The 23,122-nt window shown below is 39.7% G+C and overlaps 1 protein-coding gene across 1 annotated transcript in view; it reads left to right on the forward strand.

Moving 5' to 3' along the window:
- The first annotated feature begins 223 nt into the window (after window positions 1–223).
- Window positions 224–23,122, forward strand: part of FAM19A2 (family with sequence similarity 19 (chemokine (C-C motif)-like), member A2) — a 55,518-nt gene continuing 32,619 nt past the window's right edge. Inside the window, exon 1 of the mRNA XM_009887823.1 lies at window positions 224–329. Coding sequence (XP_009886125.1) covers window positions 224–329 — 106 coding nt within the window. The remainder of the gene's footprint in view (window positions 330–23,122) is intronic.

A 23,122-nucleotide genomic window follows, 5' to 3' on the forward strand; every position in this document is an offset into this window, starting at 1 on the left:
ATGGAGGATATGCTAATGCTCTGTATGATGTAACTCATGGGAGGGAGGATCTGCTAATGCTCTGTATGATGTAACTCATTTAGAGCTAAGCAGAGTTTAAGACTCAAGGCTTGACAGCCAGACACTTGTAAAAACTTCCGGAATTCTCCTTAAATTAAGACAAAAATGTTTTTTAAAGAAGTCTTAAGAGAAATACTTATTTTTGTGTGTTTTTGTTTTCAGGATGAATAAGAGATATTTACAGAAAGCAACAAAAGGAAAGCTGCTAATAATAATATTTGTTGTAACGCTGTGGGGGAAATTAGCGTCTGGGGCAAATCATCATAAAGGTAAGAAATACGTTCTGTTCTCTTATACTGTGGTGTCTGTGGCTTCTGTCAACAAATTCAGAAGTGTCCAGTCTATGCGACCTTTTTTCCTTAAGCATCTTTGTGTCTGCTGGTATTGGTCCACGAATGAGTACCAAAGGAGGAGAATTTTCAATGGGTAGACTTTTATTCATTTCTTGAGAATTTAAGTATTTCAGTCCCATTTTCAGCATTCTTTAATTTTAGTATCTTGTTGATCATTTTGTAATGATGGTAGAGTTGAAAACGTGGTATAAGACAGTAAAGTAAAAAAATCAAATAATAAAATCTGCTTGTCTGATAAAAATAGGTATATCAGACAGCAAATATGTGTGCCACAAATGAAGTTCTGGAAATAACCTTAGAAAGAAATGATTTTTAATAACATGTATGCTGCTACTGTGTGCAGTTATCTGCCAAAGTTAACTTCATGGGTAATGGGCGCTGAATGTGATTGTTTCATCACCACAAAAAGACTGTTGCTTTGCAGTGTTGTCTGTTTTCTATGCTTCATTCCTAATACTGGACCAGTCACTTTAGTGACTTGTGACAATGCGAGATTTGTTTCTTCTTAGTCGTTCCAGCCCTTAAGGTCTATACATACAAGCAGAAGGTGTGATGGCTTATTTAAGCTTGTAAAAAGCTTAAAAATAAAAGCTCTTCCCTGCTGCCCCCCCCCGGCCTTTTTTTTGTTTGTTTCTGTAAACTCCTAATGCAAGGAAAAACCTGGATTCACATAATAATGTCTTCTTATAAGCTAATATAACTTGAAATGTGATCTGCAGTGTAATATGATTTTGAAGTCCACTTCTCATCTTCATATAATGTCTGTTGGCTGTTTATCCACTTATTCAAGATGAGAATAAACAACTTCAGTAAAGGTGGGACATGAAAAGTAGTGAGAGCTAAGGAGTTAAATAGGATTCCAATAACACCAGCCAGTTCATCTATGTTCATGTACATTTTATAATGTTCCTTCTGATGACAGGATTTTATGATCAGGTATTTTATATATCCAGCTGCTAGCTATTTTTCTGCTGTGTGAAGATATCTTTCTTCAAAATTCCTCACTTTGGGATGCAGGGGCACTTTCCGCAAAGTCTTTTTTGAGTTGCAGTTTGGCTGCAGACAAAACAGATCCTGATGTGGTCCTGCAGGCCACCAAAGATGGGCATCATGCCAGACAGGAACCATGCTGACACCCTTTGCTCAGCCTTCGTTTCCCCTCTGAAACAGAATATGGATTTGCTTGCCATTTTGGTTTTCTGTTGAAAAAGAGCCAAGACATCCTAGCCTGGCTTCAGATTTCTTTTGGCTTTGATTATCTTTCTTTAAAAATCAAAAAGCTCATCTTCAGATCATTTTGGTTCCATCCACAAAGGGTGGTCAGGCTGTGTTTGCCTCAATCCAATTCAAACTTTGCCAAATTATGCTTGATACTCTTTTTGAAAAACTGATGAGTAAAACCTGTCACCAAGATTTTAATGGAAACAAATTATAATCCTAAGGACTATTTTGGGAATTAGTGCTTCATAATTGAGAATCAAATGATCCCCCACCAATTTTATCTTTCCTGATATGTTCATGCAAGGGAAACCCCAGCAGAGCTATTCCATTAATTATCTGGACAGTACTTGGCGTTTAAGCCCCAGCCTTAGAGCAGAAATAACTTGAGAAGTATTGAATTTGATGTTTTTAGATTAAAAAAATATGCACATGAGCCCCCCTTGCAAAATCATGTTGTTAGCTTTAGGGACTTCTTTACATTCCTGCAAGTTAACAAAAAGCTTTGGTTCTTTTTTTTTTTTTTGTTTTTTTAAGTTTTAACTTTTCACGCTTCTAGCAAAATATATGAAGAAGTCTTGCAGGGAACAATAAGAAGAAGAGTTTTTAATTTGGAAAAGCAGCTATTTCACATGTTCAGATTCTTTTGGAAAGAAAAAATTATCCAGAAGGATTTTGGCTTGTGGATTTCGTAGATCTGCAAATCAGCTGCACTCACTGTATATGGGGAATTATTTTAAAAAGCACAAATCAGAGTTACACAGTTCAACTACCATTGATTTCCAGTGAAACTGGGAGTTTAACTTCCCATTGCATCAAAAAAAATCTTTCTTCTAGTCTAATAGCAGAAATGGAGCTGAGGTACATTCAAGGAGAACTTGACACTGTTCACCTTTGCATGGAGTTTCCAAATACTGAGAAATATGTGAATTTCTTCAGTGATAATTACCCATAGCATCATTAATCTTAATTTATAGAAGTCCTTACTAACATATGGACATGACAAACCCTAATGACTTTGAAGGAGCCCTCACAATTTCAAAGATCGATAATCTACATTTTAAAAAATCTTTACTATCCTATTGACTTAGTCATATTGTGTATCAGTTGCACCAGTTATTAAAACCATCTCGTTTTCTGAAGGCTATTGTAAAAGAAAAGAAAAAGAACAAGAAGGAAAGATCATCAATGTGTGAAAAATTGTTTAATGAGCATTCTGCTCTCCAGGCAGACTTCAGCAGAGATGTAAACAGCTGACTCTGACAGGCTGTCTCTAGGTTTGTTGCGCTTATTTCAGGGATACGGCACAAATGAGAAATCCCAACTCAGCAGCAGGAAAAACAGAGGCCGAGGCAGGGCATGGGGAACCAGGCTCTGAGGTACAGTTGAGAAACCACCAGGAGTACAAACTGGGATGTCAGGTGACAGTTTTTCAGTGTCAGGTGCGTGGGTGCCAAGTCCATCCTCCTTTCTCTTGAGAAGACTGGTTTGAAGACATGTCTGCCCCCTTTATCTTGACTGATTGTTAAAGTTTCACCAGTCTGGATGGAAATTCCGAGAGATAAAATATATAAGCACTCACAGTGTTCAAAACAAAACATAAAGCTCACTTTTTTTGCCACGCACAGGATTATGAGTTCTCCTGCGTAGTTCCTGGGTGTGCACATACTTATATTCCATTTATCCTGTCTTCTGAAAAGAAACAGGAATTCTGCTTTGTCATTTTGCTGGGGACCCTGATACTGTGGTGATGTGTGCCTTACCCGAGCACGTGCACTTGGGAATCACGCGCAGTACCAGATCCCTTTGTGCTGCAGTAGCTATGTATGAAGAGACAAGTAAAGAGTGGCGTATCAGTCTCCAAAAGGATGTTGTCAAGGTTATGAGTCTAAAAACTGATATACCTTGAGGGTGGCTGAAAGAAATCCATAAGGGTATTTTATTATAAGACTGATCCTGATCCTCCTACTCATTGCTAGCCCTTGGAAAACAAATAAACCTGTGCAAACATATAGTGTTCACTGACAGATATGGCAGGCAGGCAGGCATCAGTTCAGCATCACTGCCTGTTTGCTATTGCTGTCAGAGGGAACATGAATTGATTTGGCGTCCACTGTATCACAGCCCGTGTTTAAGGTTTCAAGTGTTGGACTGGTCCTTTTGAGAAAGAAATATACTGATTATCCCTTACAAGCACTCCTTTGTGGACAAGAGGCTATTGTGAGACGCAGTTTCTACCCTAAAACTAAAAACTCTTTCAAAATTCAGATTTCTTTGAGCTTTTTGTGATTACTAAGGTTTTTTACATTGATAATGGTAATCTAAATAAATTAAAGGTGCTGTTGAATCTAAGCATAGTTTAATATTCCTCAAAATACAAAACAATAAACTTTATTATAAATTTTAAATCCCTGTATAAAATAAAAAGCCACTTAAAAATATGGCTAATCATGAATCCTTGCTTGCCAGAAGGAGTTTGTCGTGGAACAGGAAAACACTCCAGGTAGATAAATAAAGTAAATGAGTATTTTTGGACTTACTAGATGACAAGGCGTGATAATTTATTTTCATTTTAAAAATTTCACCCAGAAGCTAACTTATTCATCTGCCTATCATATAGTTAAACTAAACCCTTGCTGGTTTGTGCTGCTCCTGCTTGTCTGTGAATTTGCACTAAATTAGAAGTCTGAGGGAGCGTCTTGCTATTCACAAGGAGAAAATGGATCTGGGTGTCTCCTTAAAGAGGAGCAGCTGTTTTGAAGCCCAGCTGAATGAAGGAACCACTGAGCCTCTAAAGCTGCTTGTTAGATCACCCTTCCTGGATGAGTCTGCCGTTCACAGCTGCCTTGCTGGGGCAGAAGCACTGGTGGCACCAGTGTTGTGGTGTAGGACAATAGCCTGTGCCATGCATGGGCCTGGAGTTTGGGAATGGGTATGGCTATGAGGAGCGAGAAACCCAACGGTAGCAGTGGCATGCTTTCAGGTGGTACTGATGTGTTTATGTCTGTGGCTGGACTTTCATTAGTGGTCATCCTCTTCCCTGTTCACCAGGTGTCTTTCCTTTTGTTTTGTGAGAAGAGTAGAAATAAAATGTGCAGGACAGCCCTGGGAAGCCTAAGGAACTGACTGGAAATTTTAAGTCTTTGTGGAACTGGGTTAGAAATGCAGCTTAATTGCAATCATTGTCCCCAGGTATCTTATTTTCTTTGCGTAACTCACCATTTCTGTTTGCTCTGGAAGAGCTTTTAAATCTTGTGTCTAGATTTGTCGTATTTCCTATCAGGAAAACGAACCACAAGGTGGCAAGCCCTGAACAGGGCTCCATATAGTCTAACACATGTTCCACATGTGTGTATCTTTGAGAATGTAAACATTTTTTAGGGGAAGAAATCTCATAGCAATGATCAAATACAATCAAATGTGATAGCATAAGGCAGTATGGACAGTAGTACCCTTGGTTCTGGAGAGTGAGTGGAAGGACTGGTAGCCCTTGCAGACAAACGGGGCGGTGCAAATTTGTTCTTTTGGCTTCTGGCATTCAGCGCGGCTCCCTTAGCAAGTGCAGTAATGCTAACGCTGCACTGAATCAGCATGTGACAGGCTCCTGGCTCTGCCTGACCCCTGGGCTGCGGAATTGATTTGTTCTGAGGAGAGATAATATAGCACTTTGTTAAAAGCTATGGTAATGGCCTGTGTGCATTGCCTCAATGCCCTCATGCCTGGTCCATGCAGAAGGGGTGAAATTCACTGGTGACTTGGGACAGCTGTTAAGATGACTTAATAGGTGATTTATGTTGTATTTGTGGTTCTTTTGTATCACTAGGGCAGTGTGAGGGACTTGAGGCATGCTGCTGAATCTTGTGCAATGCTTTCCAAACTCTCAGTGTTGTGAATTGTGCCTTAAATATACCCTTGATCCTCTGATCCTTGACATAGATTTTCTCCTAGCCGAACTGTCTCCTTACAGTTATCCACTGACTGATATTCATCTAATTGCCTGTGTGTAACTCTATTGCTATACATGTGACTCCACATTCAGATAACAGTATATAAAGTCCAGTACTGGCTTTTGCTCCCTGAACTCCCAGGACAAACCTTTATTATCAGAAGTACTGTCTATTACAGATGTCAGTACTGTATGTCATGTATCTTGAAGTTTACTGAAGACGATGCCTAAGTGGAGATGCTTCTGAGCACTGATGATTAGTTCTGCCTGTTTGTCTTCCGCATTGGCTGTTTGCTGTATGTTTAAATGTGAGGCAGCAGAGCAGAAGACATTGTTTTTCTTGTGCTGACTGCTTCCTGTAGACCAAATGAAACTCTCTTGAGTGAGCTGGGAGAAAGCCTCTAGAGCACATGGGTGGTCAGGTAGAGAAGGAGACAGGAGAGCTTGCAGGAAGCCTACAGCAGGAGCAAAGACTGGGGGACAGCTGAGAAGGCTGATGAAGACCCAAACAGCTCTTCACCTTTTGAAGTGATGGGAAGAAAGGCACTTAAGGAGTGAGATGTGACTGTATTGAGGTGTTCTGCTCTGAGGACAGACTTGGAAAGAGGAATCCATCCCACCAAGGGCACATTTGTTTATAAGCTCTTTTATTTCTGTTCAGCTGTACTCAGCACCACTGAGTCTTCTCTGTGTTAAGATATGATTGTGTCTAGTTTATAACAATAACTTTGAATTATTAGTCCCACTGAAGTTTTAGGGTACTCTGTAAGAAAAGGTCCACCACAGACCCCTAACTGCCTTTGGTCTCATTGCATTTTGTATGAAAAATCATATAAAAAGTTCTTCAATGTTATAACAGCTGGAACATTGCAGAATATATGTAACTGGTTCTACTGCTGGGAATCACACTGGAGGTTACAATCATTTTGAAAGGCTCGTGAAAGACTGTGTAAGTCTTTTACTCTGGTGTCTTGTTAATGCATTAAGACTGTATAGGTTACTAACAACAATGTTCAGAAGCTTGGGTAAATACCTACAATACGTTGCAGCTAAATAATGCTGTCTAGTTTACTGTATTCAGGAAAATTAGGGGTTGCCTATCATTTTGGTGTTTGAGATCTACATTCCTAGTGTTTACAAGTTTCGGTGTCTAGATAAGAACAGCCCTAACTGGTACATGTGAGACCTCTGAAGTATTCAGACCTTTGTCTTTGCGTAGAAGTGCCTTCATCATGAAGTTACAGTGTTTTAGTATGAATGTACCTTTGTCTTTTCTGTTGAGGATTTTACATTGTGTAGAAGACAGCATTCGTAATGCAGGGTGCTTGTATTCAATTTTAAAAGCACTAAGTACCCTTAGTGCAGAGGACAGATACCAGATAAAAGACATCCCTCCTTCCAGCTAAGTAACGGCTAGATAGCCACATGCTCCCTCTTGTTCTCCTTCCGTCCTGAAGGAGTCCTGTTGGAGGTAATGGCATTCTCTGGGGACATAAGTATGTGGTTTGAACTGCTTTGAGCTGAAGAGGGCACCGAACACAGATCTCCCAGTTCCATGATATGGGCTCTGATATAAAGCGTAAGCAGCAAGAGTAACGTTTTTCCCTCTGTTTACACTTTTTTGAAGTGCCTGTACCATAAAACTTAGTGAGGGATCTGACCGTGCAGGTAAATTACATGTGTTCGCCATGTACCTTCTGGTTGTTTGGGCCTGTCAAAGGACGTAAGAGTTGTGCTGCATATTCCCAGGTTCTTTGCTTGAATTAGGTAGGAGAAAACTGCCTAATACTTAGATGAGGGAAGTTGCAAGCATGCAGACACATGTGTGGGGGTGCCTTAGGTGCTACCAGGTGAGGCTGGAAGATGTCAGTGGGGTCTGTCAAAATATTAGATGGAGGCATTCACTCGGCTATTGTCGATCTGTCAGTCCTGCTTCATCAAACTCTTTTGTCATATTTGCTAAATATCTCATACATGGATAATCTTATCTCTTGTGGAAGTTTGTCCCAGAGATAGAGTCTCTTAAATGAGAATGCTTTGTGTGCAGCTTTCCCTAGCTTAATTCTGACTGTAATTAATGTTTAAATATAGAAACAAAGGAAGATGATAGTTATTTTGGCAGACATGGCGAAGAAAGATATTAGATGTTCTTATCTAGCTTGGGCATTAATTGAAAGTTTTAGTTATATCAGGATCAGAACCTGATCCCAAAATTGCCATTTGCTTGAAGATAAAATAAAACAGTCAGTCAAACACTTTCATATCAGTATCTGTCACTGCAATCTAAAATGTTAATGCAGTATCTGTTGGAATTGAGTAGATAACATTCCTTGGCCTTCTGCCAGGCTATAAAGGAAAATAATTTTCTCCGATTGCCAAGATGCCAATAGTTCTGATGGTTCACTGGAACAGGGGTGCAGAAATCACGGCAATAGCAGTTACGTCTATTTCTTCTCTGTGCTGCTGGCTCCATCACAGCAAATGGCTGCCTTCATTTCCCCCCCCATTCCCACCGCCACCCGGGCGATGAAACTCAGCTGTCCTTGGGGCAGCAGTAGGGAGAGATGTTGGAGAGTCGCAATGAGATATCATGCATTTTCCTTTATACTGATGAGTTAAAAATATTTCTGTTTGTATTTGGCAGGTATTACGGTTTCTGGATGTTTTTCTATGACAAGTAACAGCGAAGTGCATAGCAGTTCTTTATTTTGGGCCTGATCTTGTAATCCCAATTACAAATTTTTATTAACTTTCCATGAGTGAATACCCAGGATCTTTTCCTTAAATATGTTCACGTTTTGTGTTGCAGTGGAAAGGAGGTGATGGCACAAAATCTTATATTCGTGTAAAAGTTACGTAGTTGATTTTACAGTTAGAAATACCGAACTTTTTAACATTTTTAGCCCTTTCATTTATTAGAAATGTTATCTTCCCTTGGATAGCTGGCCCACCAATCAGTTATTTTTTTAGCTAATTTCTGTTTTGGAAGATTAAGCTTTCCTTTGCTTTTTTGTTAGGAAAATATTGTAAAATGTTAGGACTGAAAAAACATTGATAGTATGCTTACCCTGGTGTTACTTTTTCCTGTCATAAGTAAATGTTGACATTTCCCTAATACTGGAATCAGATCTACTTTTCCAGTTTTATATTGGTTTCAAATTAGTCCTGTTGATTTGTTATGCGTACTAAACGCATTCTGCTAGATTCCTTTATCCTTATACCTGGGGAAACAGAGTGCTTACATTTGCATGCCACAGTTTTGATTAAACCCATAAAAATAGTATGAAAGAAATTGTTAGCCCCCCTAGATAGTCGTCTTTATTCAATTAGTTTTGGTTTAATAGTAACACTTTCTTGGATCTGTTGATCAGAATTTTCCTTGTTGATTCATTAACTTGTTAAGCGTTCAGTTAATGTAGCATATAGCAGTATATTTTTGTTAGAATTTCCAGATTTAAAATCTTATTTTCTGGGCTTACAGTCATATTCGGAGTTTTTCATTTGCCTATATGTATATCATGGCATAGATAATGCCTTAAAAAAACATTTCCTTAGAGCAGAAAAGGAAAGCAATGGATCTCAGATGCAGCTATGATCAAGGAGGAAAAGAAGGACTGTTTAGTGACCTGGAGACTCCTGTCATACACCATGAAGCAGGATGCTGTGCTACACTGAGACAATGGGGTTGGTGCAGCTGCCTCTGCCCGCTTCCCAGACCCTTCTCCCTTTCTGGAAATATTTGTATTCATTGACTAGATTGGCTGCACTGTCTTTAAAGAGGATCCTTCCAGTACAGAGAGATATTATAGGAGTCGTAAATGGGAAAATTATTACAAAATTTTAATGGTAAATATCAGAGTGAGTTTACATAAATAAAACCTTTTGAGGAAATGCCATTCTGTGTCTATTTATATAAATGCTTCATGCTGATAACAAGAGTCTACTGAGTTACTCCAAAAGCATGAATCCTTATGTGCAGGAAGGCTCTGAATGTACCTTCTGGTTAAAGTTTCCAACCTTGGAATTTGCCATGCATGGTAGAGGAGCTGCGTCCAGGTCTTCTGACAGCTTTGGAGCTTAGATGGTATCTTGAGGTATACTGGAAGGTCATGACTCGTACAAAGTTTGCGTCCAATACCCTGAAAAAAAAAAAAAAAAGACCCAGATTTTTCTCCACTGGTATGACAACTTTGTTTTTTCCTGTCTCTTTCCTCAGAGAAACTCATAAAATTTTATTTGTCTGGGACCATCAATCAAGAATATAATTGAAAAGAAAATCTGACTAGTTTACAGTTTCTCTTACGTTGTGGTTTCTCCAAATTCAACATGTTAAGATCGTGTCATTTTTATAGGTCAAATATAATGGGTCAATACCGCATTATAATTAGAGTCTGATCTTTAACAGTATCCAGATATGTAAAATCGCTGTAATGGCAGGATAAGGGCCAATTCTATCTTCAAAGTCTAGATCTGGTTTCAGGTGTGGAGGTCACATATCCCAGTGCTGATCTTAGTGTTTTCTGCACTGCTCCTCAGGCTTTCTAATACACATTCCATACTTCCAATGTACATTCCATACATGCAGTTATGGCTGCCCCATATGTATGCTGGTATCTACAGCACACCCCTGTTACCCAACTCAGGGGGTTTCACATGTTCAGGTTGGGAGGTTTGCGCCCAGCAAATCACATCCCATGTGGAGATAATTTCTATACTGTTCAGGGGATATGTTAATCAAACTTTCATCTGCATTAATTTTCTGCTGATGATATCTAAAGACTATGCCCTTCTGTCTTGACACTCTTCACTGAATTTACTCTATAGCAGTGTTAAGTGATCGCTTGTACAATGTCATATTTTAGAACAGCTGTTCTTTAGTCATACAAGTGCCAGGGAAATGTTCGGAAACAGTCAGCTATTCTGAGGAACAGCAGGAAAAAAATCCTTTATGTGTTTTGGGTTGCAATTTATAAAGTTTCTTTCTGAACAAAAATTTCTATTCTGTTCTGTGGGGGCTGAAGAGGATTTACCATTTTAAAGCTCATTGGGACAGTCTTCCACTGTAGTACAGATTTAGAATTATGGAATCATGGAATGATTTAGGTCGGAAAAGACCTTTAAGATCATCAAGTCCAACTGTAAAGGACTCGATGTAAATTTGTAAAAGGGTCTCACCTCTTCAGAAGATAAGGGTATTGATCTGAGCCTAAGTGGCACAAACCAACAGCTCCAAAGCAGCAAAGCCTGTGTCTGTATGCATACATATATGTATGCATATGCATGCAGAGATATGAGAGACATGGATGAAAGAGAAAAATGCAAGGTCATCACTGATGAAACAGCTTACGTGGACCACTTTAGCAGTTTAAAAATGATTATCATTTATTTATGGGAGCTTCACAAAATACTAGGTGCTTTTCAAACCTAACTGAAAACGCAGGGAATTTTCCACAATATCCACTTTTAGGAGTCTCTCTTAGGTGCTCTGAAACACCCTTCAGAGCTCATTCCTTTCACAAAGTGGGAACACAAGCTTTCAGTGTAGGTGTGAATACTTCCCTGAATTCATACACCAAAGACTTTGCAACCTATTGGAAACCTTCTGGAACTTTTGGAAAGTCTCTCAGCAGGAGGACTCAGGTTGGATATTGTTCTTTTATCTGCCTAATAATTCTTCTCCTGTATCAGGGTCTTAATGTCCAAATAAAATTGTAAAGGTCTTATTTTATTTCTACTGTTCAAATGGAGTCTCATGTTGCAGTTCAGAAGCCAGCGAAATCTGGTCTGCGACAGATTCATTTATATCTGCATATCATTCCGCAAAATGTCTTTCTGTTGTGTTAAAAAAGGTTTGGTTGTAAATCCTAGATTTGGCATTTGCTCCATATCTCCTTGTTGAGCTAGAATACACAGAAAGTCAGGAAGAATTCTTGAAATTTGCAGAGGGATAATACTGAAATTTTGACCTTCCCATTAAAGTGTGAAAGTACCATTTACCTGTGACCAGGAAAAAGCAATTCTCCACATAGATGGGAGCAAAGCCACAGCATACTTACTGGAGAATGGAGGCTGGCTTGGGGGTTTAGATGACGGAAAGCAGGAAAATCATAAGAGAGCAGTCTGCTTTGTGCGGCTCTCTTTTACCAGGCAGAGCAAGAATTCTGTCTGTAGTGATGAGGAGGCTGAGGCAGGAGCTGCCAAGTCTGTCTTGTTCTTTTTTTCCCCATAGATTTGTATAACTCTTGTAGTGAAATTGTTCTCAAGTAAATGCAGTAGACTTTGAATTCTTTTTGCAAAATACTTCTGGCTTCAATATCAAGTGTCCTTGAATGACTGAAGTATGAAGCTGAATGCGTGGGTTATTCTGGGTGAATGCAGAGCTGCAGAAAGGATATGCCCCAGAAAAGTGTTCTGTTAAGACCAACACAAATCTTGGGTGCATTGTGCCATTGTATTTTTAGGTGCAAGTTATTAGAATTGCTTCAGCCGAGTCTGTGCTCCAGGACCGCGTGTGAGAGGAGAGCTCGGGCTTGTAGGAGACTGGCTGAGTGGCTGGGAAGGTCAGAATTGTTCTGGATCCACAGTTTGAACTCAAGACTATGTATGTGCCTGATGAGAAGGGAGCAAGGATGAAGCAGTTATGCCTGTAATTCAATCTCAGTAAAAAGAATGAATCATAGAAAAGACTGAAATCATCATTAATTCCTTCAGTCAGCTGGAAGACTAGGGAAAACCAAAGATGGTTTTAAAAAGATGACAGATAGCAGAAATTATTGTACCTATGAACAACAAAATGAAAAGTTTTTTTAATTAAAATACTTACTTAAAACTTTCCTCAGTTTTGTTATGTTATGTAAATTTACTGCCGATAGAAAAAAAAGATTACTGGGGCTAAACTTTCATCTAAGATGCATTGGCATGTGTCAGATTAACTGTGGAAATTTTGTGAAATGGAACCCAGAAGGTGTGCTAACTGCTAGACACCGCAGAGTGGAAAGTAAATATATTTCCACTGAGTGAATATTGAAAAAATAAGCATCTGGAAGAAATGGGAATTTTGGATTCTTAATTGCATCATTCACCCCAGAACATCTGCCAGAGATATTAAGAGCAAATATAACTGTATCTGAGAGAAGTTATAAGTTTAAATAAGGAAGGAGGAAGAGTAATATTGTGCCATCTTGTTACACTGCTGCATGCTGTGCATATGAAGGCTGTGTAAATCTCTCTTCTCCTTCTTTGATTTTGTCCAAAAGCACCTTAGCAAAATAAAAATACTGTTTCCATGCCTATGTTTACTTTTTCAGAACATGGGAAAACACAGAAAATCTCATTTGTGATAAGTAAATAATCCATATTTTGCATATTTTGTCCCTCATTGTAACAATACATAGTATACGAGAAAGCTGGGTTGCAGAAGACAAAGGGCATCCTGCAGAGGTTATGTGCTGGAAACACCTGAGAAAAGAATTAACCTTTCATCTTACTTACGCCACTCCTGTTCATAATATAGTTTAGTTGAGCACAAAGGCTCTTTACTCTTTGCTGTCACACCAGCCCTGGAAACTGCTCTTTGGGGACCGCAGGAATGAAGTGCAGTCAGGCCCCCTGCCTGATGTTAGAGAAAAAGATGCAATGGGATGTAAACAGCTAAAAAACAGGGAATTAGGAGGATCCCCATTATGCCAGTGCAAGGACCAGTGCTCACCAGTCTTATCTCATGCCTTTCTTGACTTTTCAGTTTTTGCCCTGCATCATTAGATGTGCTTTCTTCTAAGCGATTTAAGGACAGTACATATTTCCCACCCTCTCTCTGTCACAACATTACAGTCATTACATTTTCCTGGGTTTATTCTGAAAAACAGTTTGTATAGAGGAAAATGACAGAAGAAAAGAGCTTAGCTACCAGAGAGGGGATGGGTATATGGTACTTCACAGATCTGAAGTAAAACCTAAAGGCTAGAGAAGAGGAAACAATTTTTAAACTGGTGTTATTTTAAATTTTCTTAAAAAATTAAAATCAGAAGGGCCACTGTATATTATTGCCTGTAAAAAAGCCATATTCTAGAATAGCTGTTCTTTAGTTATAGAAGTACCCCCAAAATGTTCAGAATCAATCAGCTGTTCTTTAGTTATAGAATTACCCCCAAAATGTTCAGAATCAATCAGCTATTTTTGGAAATAACGAAACACAAAAATCTTTTAATTATTTTGGACTAAGACCTTCATCAATAGATTATCAACTTTTTGTGTTCATGTTACAGGCATTTAAAACGTCAAGTTTTTTGCTGAAAGTCAGAGCAAACCTAATTTGGGGCAGTCTGAATGGCACAATGAAATCATGCTTTTTTTTTTTTTTTTTTTGCAGTTAAGTAGTTTTAGTTCATCACAGGCGATATTTTACCCTTATTCTTTTTTCATCTTTTTGAAATAAACATTGCTAGTCTGTTGGGTACTATTGACAGTAAGTACCAAAAATACTTCTAAAAATAATGAATTTGTTGAAGCAAATACCTTTCTCAAGTCTGGTTCTTGCTTCTATTTTCAAATATAATTTAGTTCAATGGTCATTTTTAACCTGTATATACAATAAATCCTGTGAAGAACTCACGTTTAAAACTATCACAGCAAAGAGTGGTGTAAGAAAAATAATGTAAAAAGCCCCACTTATCAAACTGATCTTGACTGCCAGAAAAGCTCTCCTAAAAATCTGTTCAATTGTCCAATCTGTGGGAGTGATTATATACTAATTTGCCCTTCTGCTGGGTTCAAGGAATACAACCGTCTGCGCTTAAGCAACATTATGACCCACACACAAAATATGAGAAAATGCCAGATTATGGTGTATCCTAATAGAGTCATTGTAGGAGAGGAGTGTTAAACTATAAAACATCACTCAATTTTTCATAACAATGACTACTTGGGGGTAACAATTTCAATAGTTTTTAGTGAAGTTTTTATGTGTGGCATTTATTTTGTACCTTGCTTATTTTAAGGAAAAATCTCCTAGATTCTACGTAAGAAATAAATAATTAAAGAGGATATAGATGGGACATATGAGATTTCTTTCTTACAGTCAACTTGCAGAAAAATGTGGAACTGTTATTTTACAGATATAGAGTGGGATTTATAAGCTTCAGACTATTTCTGTGTTCCTTTATTAAAGTGCATTGTCTACAATGAGGAAATAAATCAGTGATGTACTTTAAATCCAGGGGGTCTGCCTGAGTCCTCTAAGTTTCAATTTTTTTTCTTTGAAGGAGAAAGTTCACTGTTTAAAGAGAACTTTGAAAATCAGTCTAGATATGCTGCTACCAAAACTAGTAACGTTTTAAAAGCTCCTGAAAAAATAGCTAGGGGAGTATGTTCCTCAAATGTCCTTTTGCTTCTTCCTCTGACTTTAGTGTTATATTTGGACCTGAAAGTCACTCCTCTGCTGAGTCCTGGCAAATGTCTGAGATCTTAGCGGTCAACTTCACAGTGGAGGATAAATCAGCGGATATATTTTAGCTTGGTTTAGTTATACACACGTATTATCAGTCCCAGAGCAGACATGGTTGCAGAGCACTGCCCTTCTGTTAGGCATATTTCAGTATTGTGGTAATGTTAGATTCTCATGAGGGCAATCTCCCTAAAGAAATGACTAACCAGGGACCATGTCATGTCTCTGCTGATGTAGCTCTTTCCCTTAGGGAGGGATCTAATCTTGCATCCTTAAAATTCAGGTATTACCTCCTGGGAGTGCTTCTTTCTCTAGCTCTGCATTGATTGTAGAGGGATGTCCAGCTCAGATAGATGCCAAAGCTGTAGACGTCCAATGTATGGTGACATGTGTCTTTGCTTTTGTAGGGAACAGTGGAACCCCCACTTTCTTTATTGTTACAGTAATAGAACAGATGATGGTATAAAGATTCAGAAAGTGAATAAAAATGCCAAGAGGTACTGCTACGCTAAAGTTTTGGAGCTTTCTACTTAGAGACATTTTGTTATATGTCATTGACTGTATATGTATGTATGTATGTATGTATGCATATTAATTTTACTTGAAAAAAATACATAGAGACAAAACTCCAGCAAGTCTGTCCAGTTTGCAGGTTCAGACACTGTAGTAGGTTATTGCTTTCGAGGCTCTGAACCGTGCATGCACTGCTGAAATTTGGTTTCTGTTCATTCAGCTGATGACATGTTCATGCAATACATGTGTTGCTAGACTCTACAAGTGACTGTACAGGAAAGGAAATGGGGATGAATTTGCCACTCCCTTGAAGAGGTGAGACAGAGGATCAGAAATAACCAAATAGCATCCCCATTATACAGCGTATTTGCTAAAGTAAAAATCCAAGCAAAGAGCAGTCACAAACCACAAATATCAGAGTAGTTGTGTGTGAAATAAAGGGAAATTCACAGTGTCCATGTTGAGTTTTTTTATTGTGGGTCTCGCTCTTAGAAATTATAGGTGCCCAGTCATAATATAACTCCTAGGCAATGCAGCACTTTCATGTAAAGAATTAGGTGTTAAAGCAAGGCTGTACCACTGAATTCAGCAAAGGCCGGCTCACGCTGCTGCATCTTCACTTTCTGATTTCCCCATCTTTTTATTTTGTTTTACAATGCTCTGCTAACTACAGCTGCACCTGGAGGATACGCACTAGGATTATTCTCAAGATTTCCCTGACTTGTGAGCCCTGTGAAGATAAAACTCCCGCTAGATTTGTGTATGCGATCAGACAAGGTATCTCATGAATGGCGTTTTGTCAAATCCTCCAGTGTATCCCCTTGCTGTTCAGCTTTTAAGGTAGTGAATTGAAGGGGAAGGCAATTCTTGTTTTGTGAGAGTCTTCCACACGCTAAAGAAGATTATGCTTGGCTCCCTTCACAAAATATCTGTGCTGTGGACCCGGACATTTATTTAATGCTCATATATTTTTTCTGGTGTGCATTTTAGAACTAAAGCAGTAAAAATACTTGTGAGTCAGTGTAGATACTCCTAAGGAACTGTGGGTAGTTGGTTATTTCCCCATAACAATTTCATCTAACCTTGAAATGAGGCACAGCCCTACGGATATTTATAAATGGCCACTCATCTGTTGTCATTTTTGACACATTGTTAGGCACTGGAAGACAAATACACCTCACTGCTATGTATTGTACATGGCATTCAGCTTTGCACTTGGGACTTAGAAAGAGTATATGCAGACCAGCCCACAGATAACAACCGCTTCTCAATCTACTGATCTTTCAGTTATTTAACTAGAATGCACTCTTACGAGTGATCTGAAGGTTGAAGTTTGGAGGTTCTAATGTTCATCTCTGTGAGCAGAATCCTGCATTAAAGTAGCAAAAGGATCAAAGAATATGCAGCCATAAAAATGTATACAGCCAGTATATGGATGCTATAATTTCATGTGCAGGTGGTCATTTGCCTATATATTAAGTCCTTTCTTGCAAGTTCCTATTAACAACATTTGAATTAAAATTTGACCCTTTTTTTTTTTTTTTTTTTTAATTTTCATTGCTCCCTGAGGGCCTACCCCTTTCCTTTTCCCCCCTCACCCTTTCACACTGGTAAGAAAGATATGAGAACTGTGGATGCCTCTTCATAGTCTCCCTTTGGCACAAACAGTGTCTGGCGCTGACACGAAGCCTTGGAGGGTGCCTCATTCCCAGCGGCTGCGGGAGCATTACTCTGGCTCTTGTGGGGGAAGGATGGTTCTGGATGTTGGGTAACATGGCAGAGGAGGAGCTGCGGGAGCTGAACCTGGTGAGGGGTGGGAAGCTTGTCTTGTTTGAGCCCCTTCACCACCCCTTTCAGCAGCAGCATCACAGCACCATAGCCTTCCTCCTGTTCCATGGTAGGAGGCATGGTTCTTGGCTGGTCCGTGAGTCTTGTGTTCAATGCAGGAGGCTTGACCTCTCTTGGGTAATGTGAAATTAGTTTACTAATAATTTACTTGCATCCTGCCCCAGGTGTACTTTTTACAGTCCCGGAAAGCTCATGCCCAAGCGCTGCCCAGCAAGCTCTGCTGCGTTCTGTACTTGTGTCTCAGCGGTGGTCTAGATACACAAGGTGCCTGGCTTATTTAATGGATAGGCAGTAACAAAAAGGGATCCTGAGCTGGCCTGTCATGCCCTCTTGCATCCCTGGGTGCAATGTATGAGCTTCTGTAGAGATACAGGGTAAAATGCCAAGCATAAAGCCAGGTCCTCATTCTCTGAAAAAGTCCCATAATAATTATGATTTTTTTTCCCCCATATCTTAGTTTTTAATAGGTTTCTCTTGAAGGTGTGAATTACTTCAGATGCTTTCATTACCTGACAGTTTTTACAAAGCACGCTTCTGGGGTTCTGGGACACTGTGGTATTTTTGCAACTCCTGACTTTGGATAGCAATGAGAGTGGTATGTATGTTTCCTATCAACAGCTTCTATTAACCAGAGCTTCTTCAGAAACAAGTGCCAGGGAGTCTGCTAGGAGCATCTAAAAGATACCTTTTCGGCAAGAAGAGATATCTGAAAGTATTATCTACTGGGAATCCTTGAGCAAAAATATTCTTGATTGCACAGCTCTGAATGGCTGTCCTGGCAGTTTCTCCTCTTTTACTTTGGTTGTTGAAATGTGCTTTCTTTTCCTCTGTCTTGAAGAATAGCCAGCCTCTTCCCAGGCCATCCAGTTTCAATTCATAGACTCTGTCTAGATACTTATTGATTCATCATGCCCATGGCTTAGAGACTTGCTATTTATATGGAATCAATAATGTAGAGGGAAGGTTGTAGCAGGGGAGATCACTCTAAAAGAGGGGATTTCACAGGACTAGACATGTGCCTTGTTAGCAGTTTTTTTTCTAAAGGCCTGAGTTAAGTTCCTCCCCTGACTCTGCACTTCAAAGAGCTTGCCTGGGGCTCTACAGAAGCAAGCTGAAACTTAAAATTAAGATCTTTCTTTCAGATGGTGAACTGTGTGCTGGGACATCCTACGGAGTTTCTCTTAACACATGTGGGGGAGTCTGAAGCGCTGTGGGGAAGTCCTAGAAGGCAAGGGTGGAAAAGGAAAAAGAAAAAAACAGTTACTTAGTTTTCAGAAAGACAAGTGTGCATATATGTGCCTGCAGTTTGTGGGAGGAATATTTCAATGTATATTTGATAATCTGGCTTAATTGACAGATTAAGTAAAAATGCATCACAGAGCTGCAAAATGGAATGTGGTGTATTGTAAAAATACATTACACAATTAAAGAAACTTTAAATTAGCACAGAGATACCATTCTATCCAGTCACAAAAATAGATAAGGCAAAGCAAAACAAAGCCAAAACAAACCCCAAAAGAAAAAAATCAACACATCAACTAAAACTGTCTGTAAAAAATAACTAGCCAAGCAAGCAAGCAAGCAGATATCTTGGAAAAGTTTTAAAATGTGGAATTTAAAAATTTAAATGCTTTTTATAGATGAGTTAAATTTCATCACATATATATATGATGAGTGTACACACACATATGAACGTGAAAAAGTATTTTCAGAATCTTATGGTATATTTTTATTTAAATATCCTTTCTAGATGAATGGGTGCACAGGTTTTCATAACTGCCTTTCTGTATAGAAGAGGGATATAGAATGACTCAGTATTCTGAATGTTGTATTTGGAAAAAACGCTGCACAATGGGGCTCTTGAAGTTGGCAGAGTTTTCAGAAGTCTATCTTGACCTCTGAATGGTTTGTATCAGGTCATTACTAAAGTCACAGAGTGCTTCTGTTGTAGCATGCATCCTACATTTCATCAGCTTAATATTTTTTCAGTACAGTTATTAAACAAGCAATGTTCCTATTCGTCCTTAGAAAAAAATCTTTGTGCTGCTTACGTTGAAAGTCATTGCTTTCTCTTTACTCTTCTTTTTTTTGATAGCATTTATCAAAGACTTTCCAAATAAATCTGGGAGACTGTTGCTTTTCTAACCTTGAAGAATCTTAGCATGGGATGAATAAGGGGTGCTAAGCATATTTTTAAAAAAGAAAAGATGAATAAAGCATAAATAGCTTGATAATGGAATTCATGGTGACTTTCAGGTGCTTAAATATGAATCGACCTTCTTATTACTGAGGTCTATTACCTAAATAAGTTTCTGCTCCTTAATAAATAAATGAATACCTTAATTGCGGAAGCAAGATCACATATAAGACGCTAGATATGTGTTGAGATGGAAATAGAGCACAGGGACCCAGCTGCATCCTTCTTTGGGGAAACCATGGTTGTCCTTCCCTAGGCTTCAGCTGCTGTCTCCACAGAGGCACCTAAAGTCCGCTGTGGTGCTTGAGCTGTTTTCTAATAAGCATGAGAAGCCTGAAAGCAGGCTGTTCAAAAGGACTATTGAATTTACCTCTCCACCTTGTTACAGTAATCCTATTTCATAGAGACTCCCGTACACAGCACTTCTCTTAAGATGTTATTTCAGGTGAGGGTTGTATGCCAGAGGGTCATTCAAAGACGTGGGGGTAGAAAAAAACCCATCTTTTCTTTTTTTCTGATGTGTCCCTGAGAACATGTTAATTTGTCATCTAGTACAACGTGCCCTGAGACCATTTGGGTCGGCTGGAAAGAAAAGAAAATTAATAATGAGAGTCATCTAAGGAAACACGGGAAACGTATTCCCCATAAACTGTGTAAACTACAGGCTTCTGAAACCCTGAGACTGAGCAAAAAAATGTGGGTTTTTTTGTGTTCTGTCAGATGCTGAAGGCTGCTCTGAGACATGTGCTACTGCTTCTTGCTGAGTCGAGATATTTGGCAGAAAGCCCACAGAGAGAGTAGGAGAGAATAAAAGTCTTTGTGCCAAATGTTCTTTGAGTGCCTGAGAGCCGGATTGGTCTTTTTTCTCTGTGAAATCATATAATTAGTAATCTCAAACCTCAGCCTGTTAATTTACAAAATGTCTGCACACTTTAATGTATCGTTTGCTTAACATGTTTGATAACAACCTCAGAGATACTGGGGCTTTTGACTTCTTGTAGTATTTATAAACTGCGCCTCGCCCTGGGTGTTTCTCTACTGGCTCTACACAGGCTCGTCTCGTGGATGGCGTCAGCCTGCAGATGCTAGAGAAGAAATGTGGGAAGCATCTTGCCTGCAAAAAGTAAAGCAGCTCCATTTCTGGCCCATAGGGAAACACGCAGCCTTTGCTGCCATCAGCCTCCTCCCTTGTCTGCTCCGCTGCTCACCAAGTGGGGTGGCTACGGTGGAGCAGGTCCACCCTGGGCACCTGTGGTGGTAGGCAGTGGGAGACCTGGTGGGCTGGCTGCAGCTGGGGAGCCAAGCTTGTCGTGAGGACTGGGAAAATGTGCAGAAGCCTCCTCTTCTCCTCCTCTTCCAGCGGGTGAACATACAAAGAGCTGCGAGATCCTGAATGATCACTGCTTGTGATCTTGTTTCTGAACCATCTGTGGTTTCGTGAGCCTAGCAATCATCTGATTTCAAAATCGAAAGTGGGACCAAGGGAGGGCAACACTGTAGGCTGAGAGGGGGTTACACGAAGAAGAGGAAATTATCAGTCAGGCTACCTGAAAATTAGCTGTGTTTTGAGTTCCTGTGTCTTTGGCTAAAAGTTTGGCATGAAGGCATCATTTGTAGCCATAGGCGTATAAAGGCTCTGACTTTTGTGAGAGAGGAGATAAGCTTATTTGAGTAAGTCTGGCTCACTCCTGCCAAAGGACTGATTGAATAAAATTAGCTTCAGTAAGGCCAGGAGGATAAAGTCAGATGGCTGCAAGCTCTCCAGGTCCAAGAGATCCTACATGAAGTGCTCCATCTGCGGTTTTATGTTTGTAAAGGTTATGTGACCAGCTGGGACTGTGCCAGCTTGCTGTGTTATTCCAGTAAGTCTTTTTCTCTCTTAGTGGAGATAACTCAATCCTGCATTCCATTTCAGTGCATAGGTAGTGCCATGGACATATCTGAGGCTTGATCTCACTGGGCCATTAGTGACCTCTTCTCGGGGGAACACTTACATGGTAGTTTTCCTTGATTTTTTTCCAAAAGGGAAAAAGTCTTCCCACACAGATGGCTATAACCGGTGGCTGGCAGACAAGCTGATGGATGAGATTTTTCCTTGGCACTGTGCAGAAAAGTATGCTTGGCAATGTGACTGTGGCAAACCATTCATTAGCTCGGTTTTTAAAGGCTACCAGAGATGCTGTCTGCATAGTGTTGTCATATGAACTCTGCGTACCATCCTTCACCCAAGTGGACTAACCGGGTTAATTGCATGGTAGAGACAGCCTGATGAGAGGAGCTGGGCAGAATAAACACTTATAAAGAATTACTCTTGTTATTTTAAAATGCTCCTCTCAGGAGAGAAAACACCACATTGAATCCAAGAAGCCTGGGAGGGGCTGCAGTTAGCAGGATCTTTTGTGGATGGGTTGCCTACAGGTGGCACTGCAAAAATAATCTGTCCAAGCAACCAGCTTCAGTTTTTAATGTTTCACCTGAGAACGTGTCCCAAGATGCAAGAGACATCAGAGTAAAAGAGAGATGAAAAGCAATGGTGTACTTTTAAGCTAAACTGATTCTCCACTGGTTTTAGCAGAGCATAGTGTGTGCTCTGTCTATCTGGACTTTTTCAGTGCCCAAGGTGACCAAGAGACTTTTAATGGCTATAGCTGAGGTGCAAGGCATGGAAATGTGAATGCAGTAAATAAGACCTCAAAGTCCTGTCAATAAGATGTGTTTGTAGAGATTTAGGAAATATTTGCATGGGAAGCAGTTGTCCACATCATAGCGTTACCCAAATCAAGCAAACAAAAAGGTCTGCATGTCCTCTGGCGTGGGGTGGACTGCTCTCATCAAACAGGGCCACTCTTCTGCTTGACTCCCTGCAGTGTTTTGGCATGTACCCTTCGACAGCTATTGATCTGCTAAACTTGTGGGTAACCAGCCTAATATGAGAGAATTATCTTGACAGTCTGTGTATGTTTCTTAGAGCAAAGGCTGAGGGTTGAATGTGATTTTGCCAAATGCTGCCTCTGTCTTCCTTGCTTATTTTTTCTTTCCAAAAGGTTTCTAATACTCGCATCTGTTAGAGGCTGGTGAATACAGTAGCTGAGTAGATGTGAGGCTGCTGCAGCTCCTTATCTCCAGGTTCTGCTGATGGTGAGGCTGAGCATGTATGCTCTATGGGCGCATATAGATGAACACCCAGACTCACACACAAAGTGCTCCCTTGGTGCTCCCTTGATGCTCATTAGCATCCTGGGGCTCCTCTGGACCCCAGGGTCTTCATGTTTAGCCATGCTAAGGTGAGGGTTATTTGGCATATCCTCAGTTCTAGGTGTTTGGAAAAGGGATCATCTAAGACTGAGAGCAGCTTCTCCCTGCAGAAAATTCTCTCTTTAAAAGTAAAATTTGGTATATTTTATCAGTAGTACACTAGTTTTGAACTATGTGAATATTTTAAATGTGTGTGGCATCAATGGAATAGATAGCTAAACAAGTCTTTAAGTAGCCATGGGAAAAGTAATGATAATGCTGAAAAAGACAGCACAAAATTATCATTTTTT

Source organism: Charadrius vociferus, unplaced genomic scaffold, assembly GCF_000708025.1.
Source record: "Charadrius vociferus isolate BGI_N301 unplaced genomic scaffold, ASM70802v2 scaffold125, whole genome shotgun sequence".
NCBI lineage: Eukaryota > Metazoa > Chordata > Aves > Charadriiformes > Charadriidae > Charadrius > Charadrius vociferus.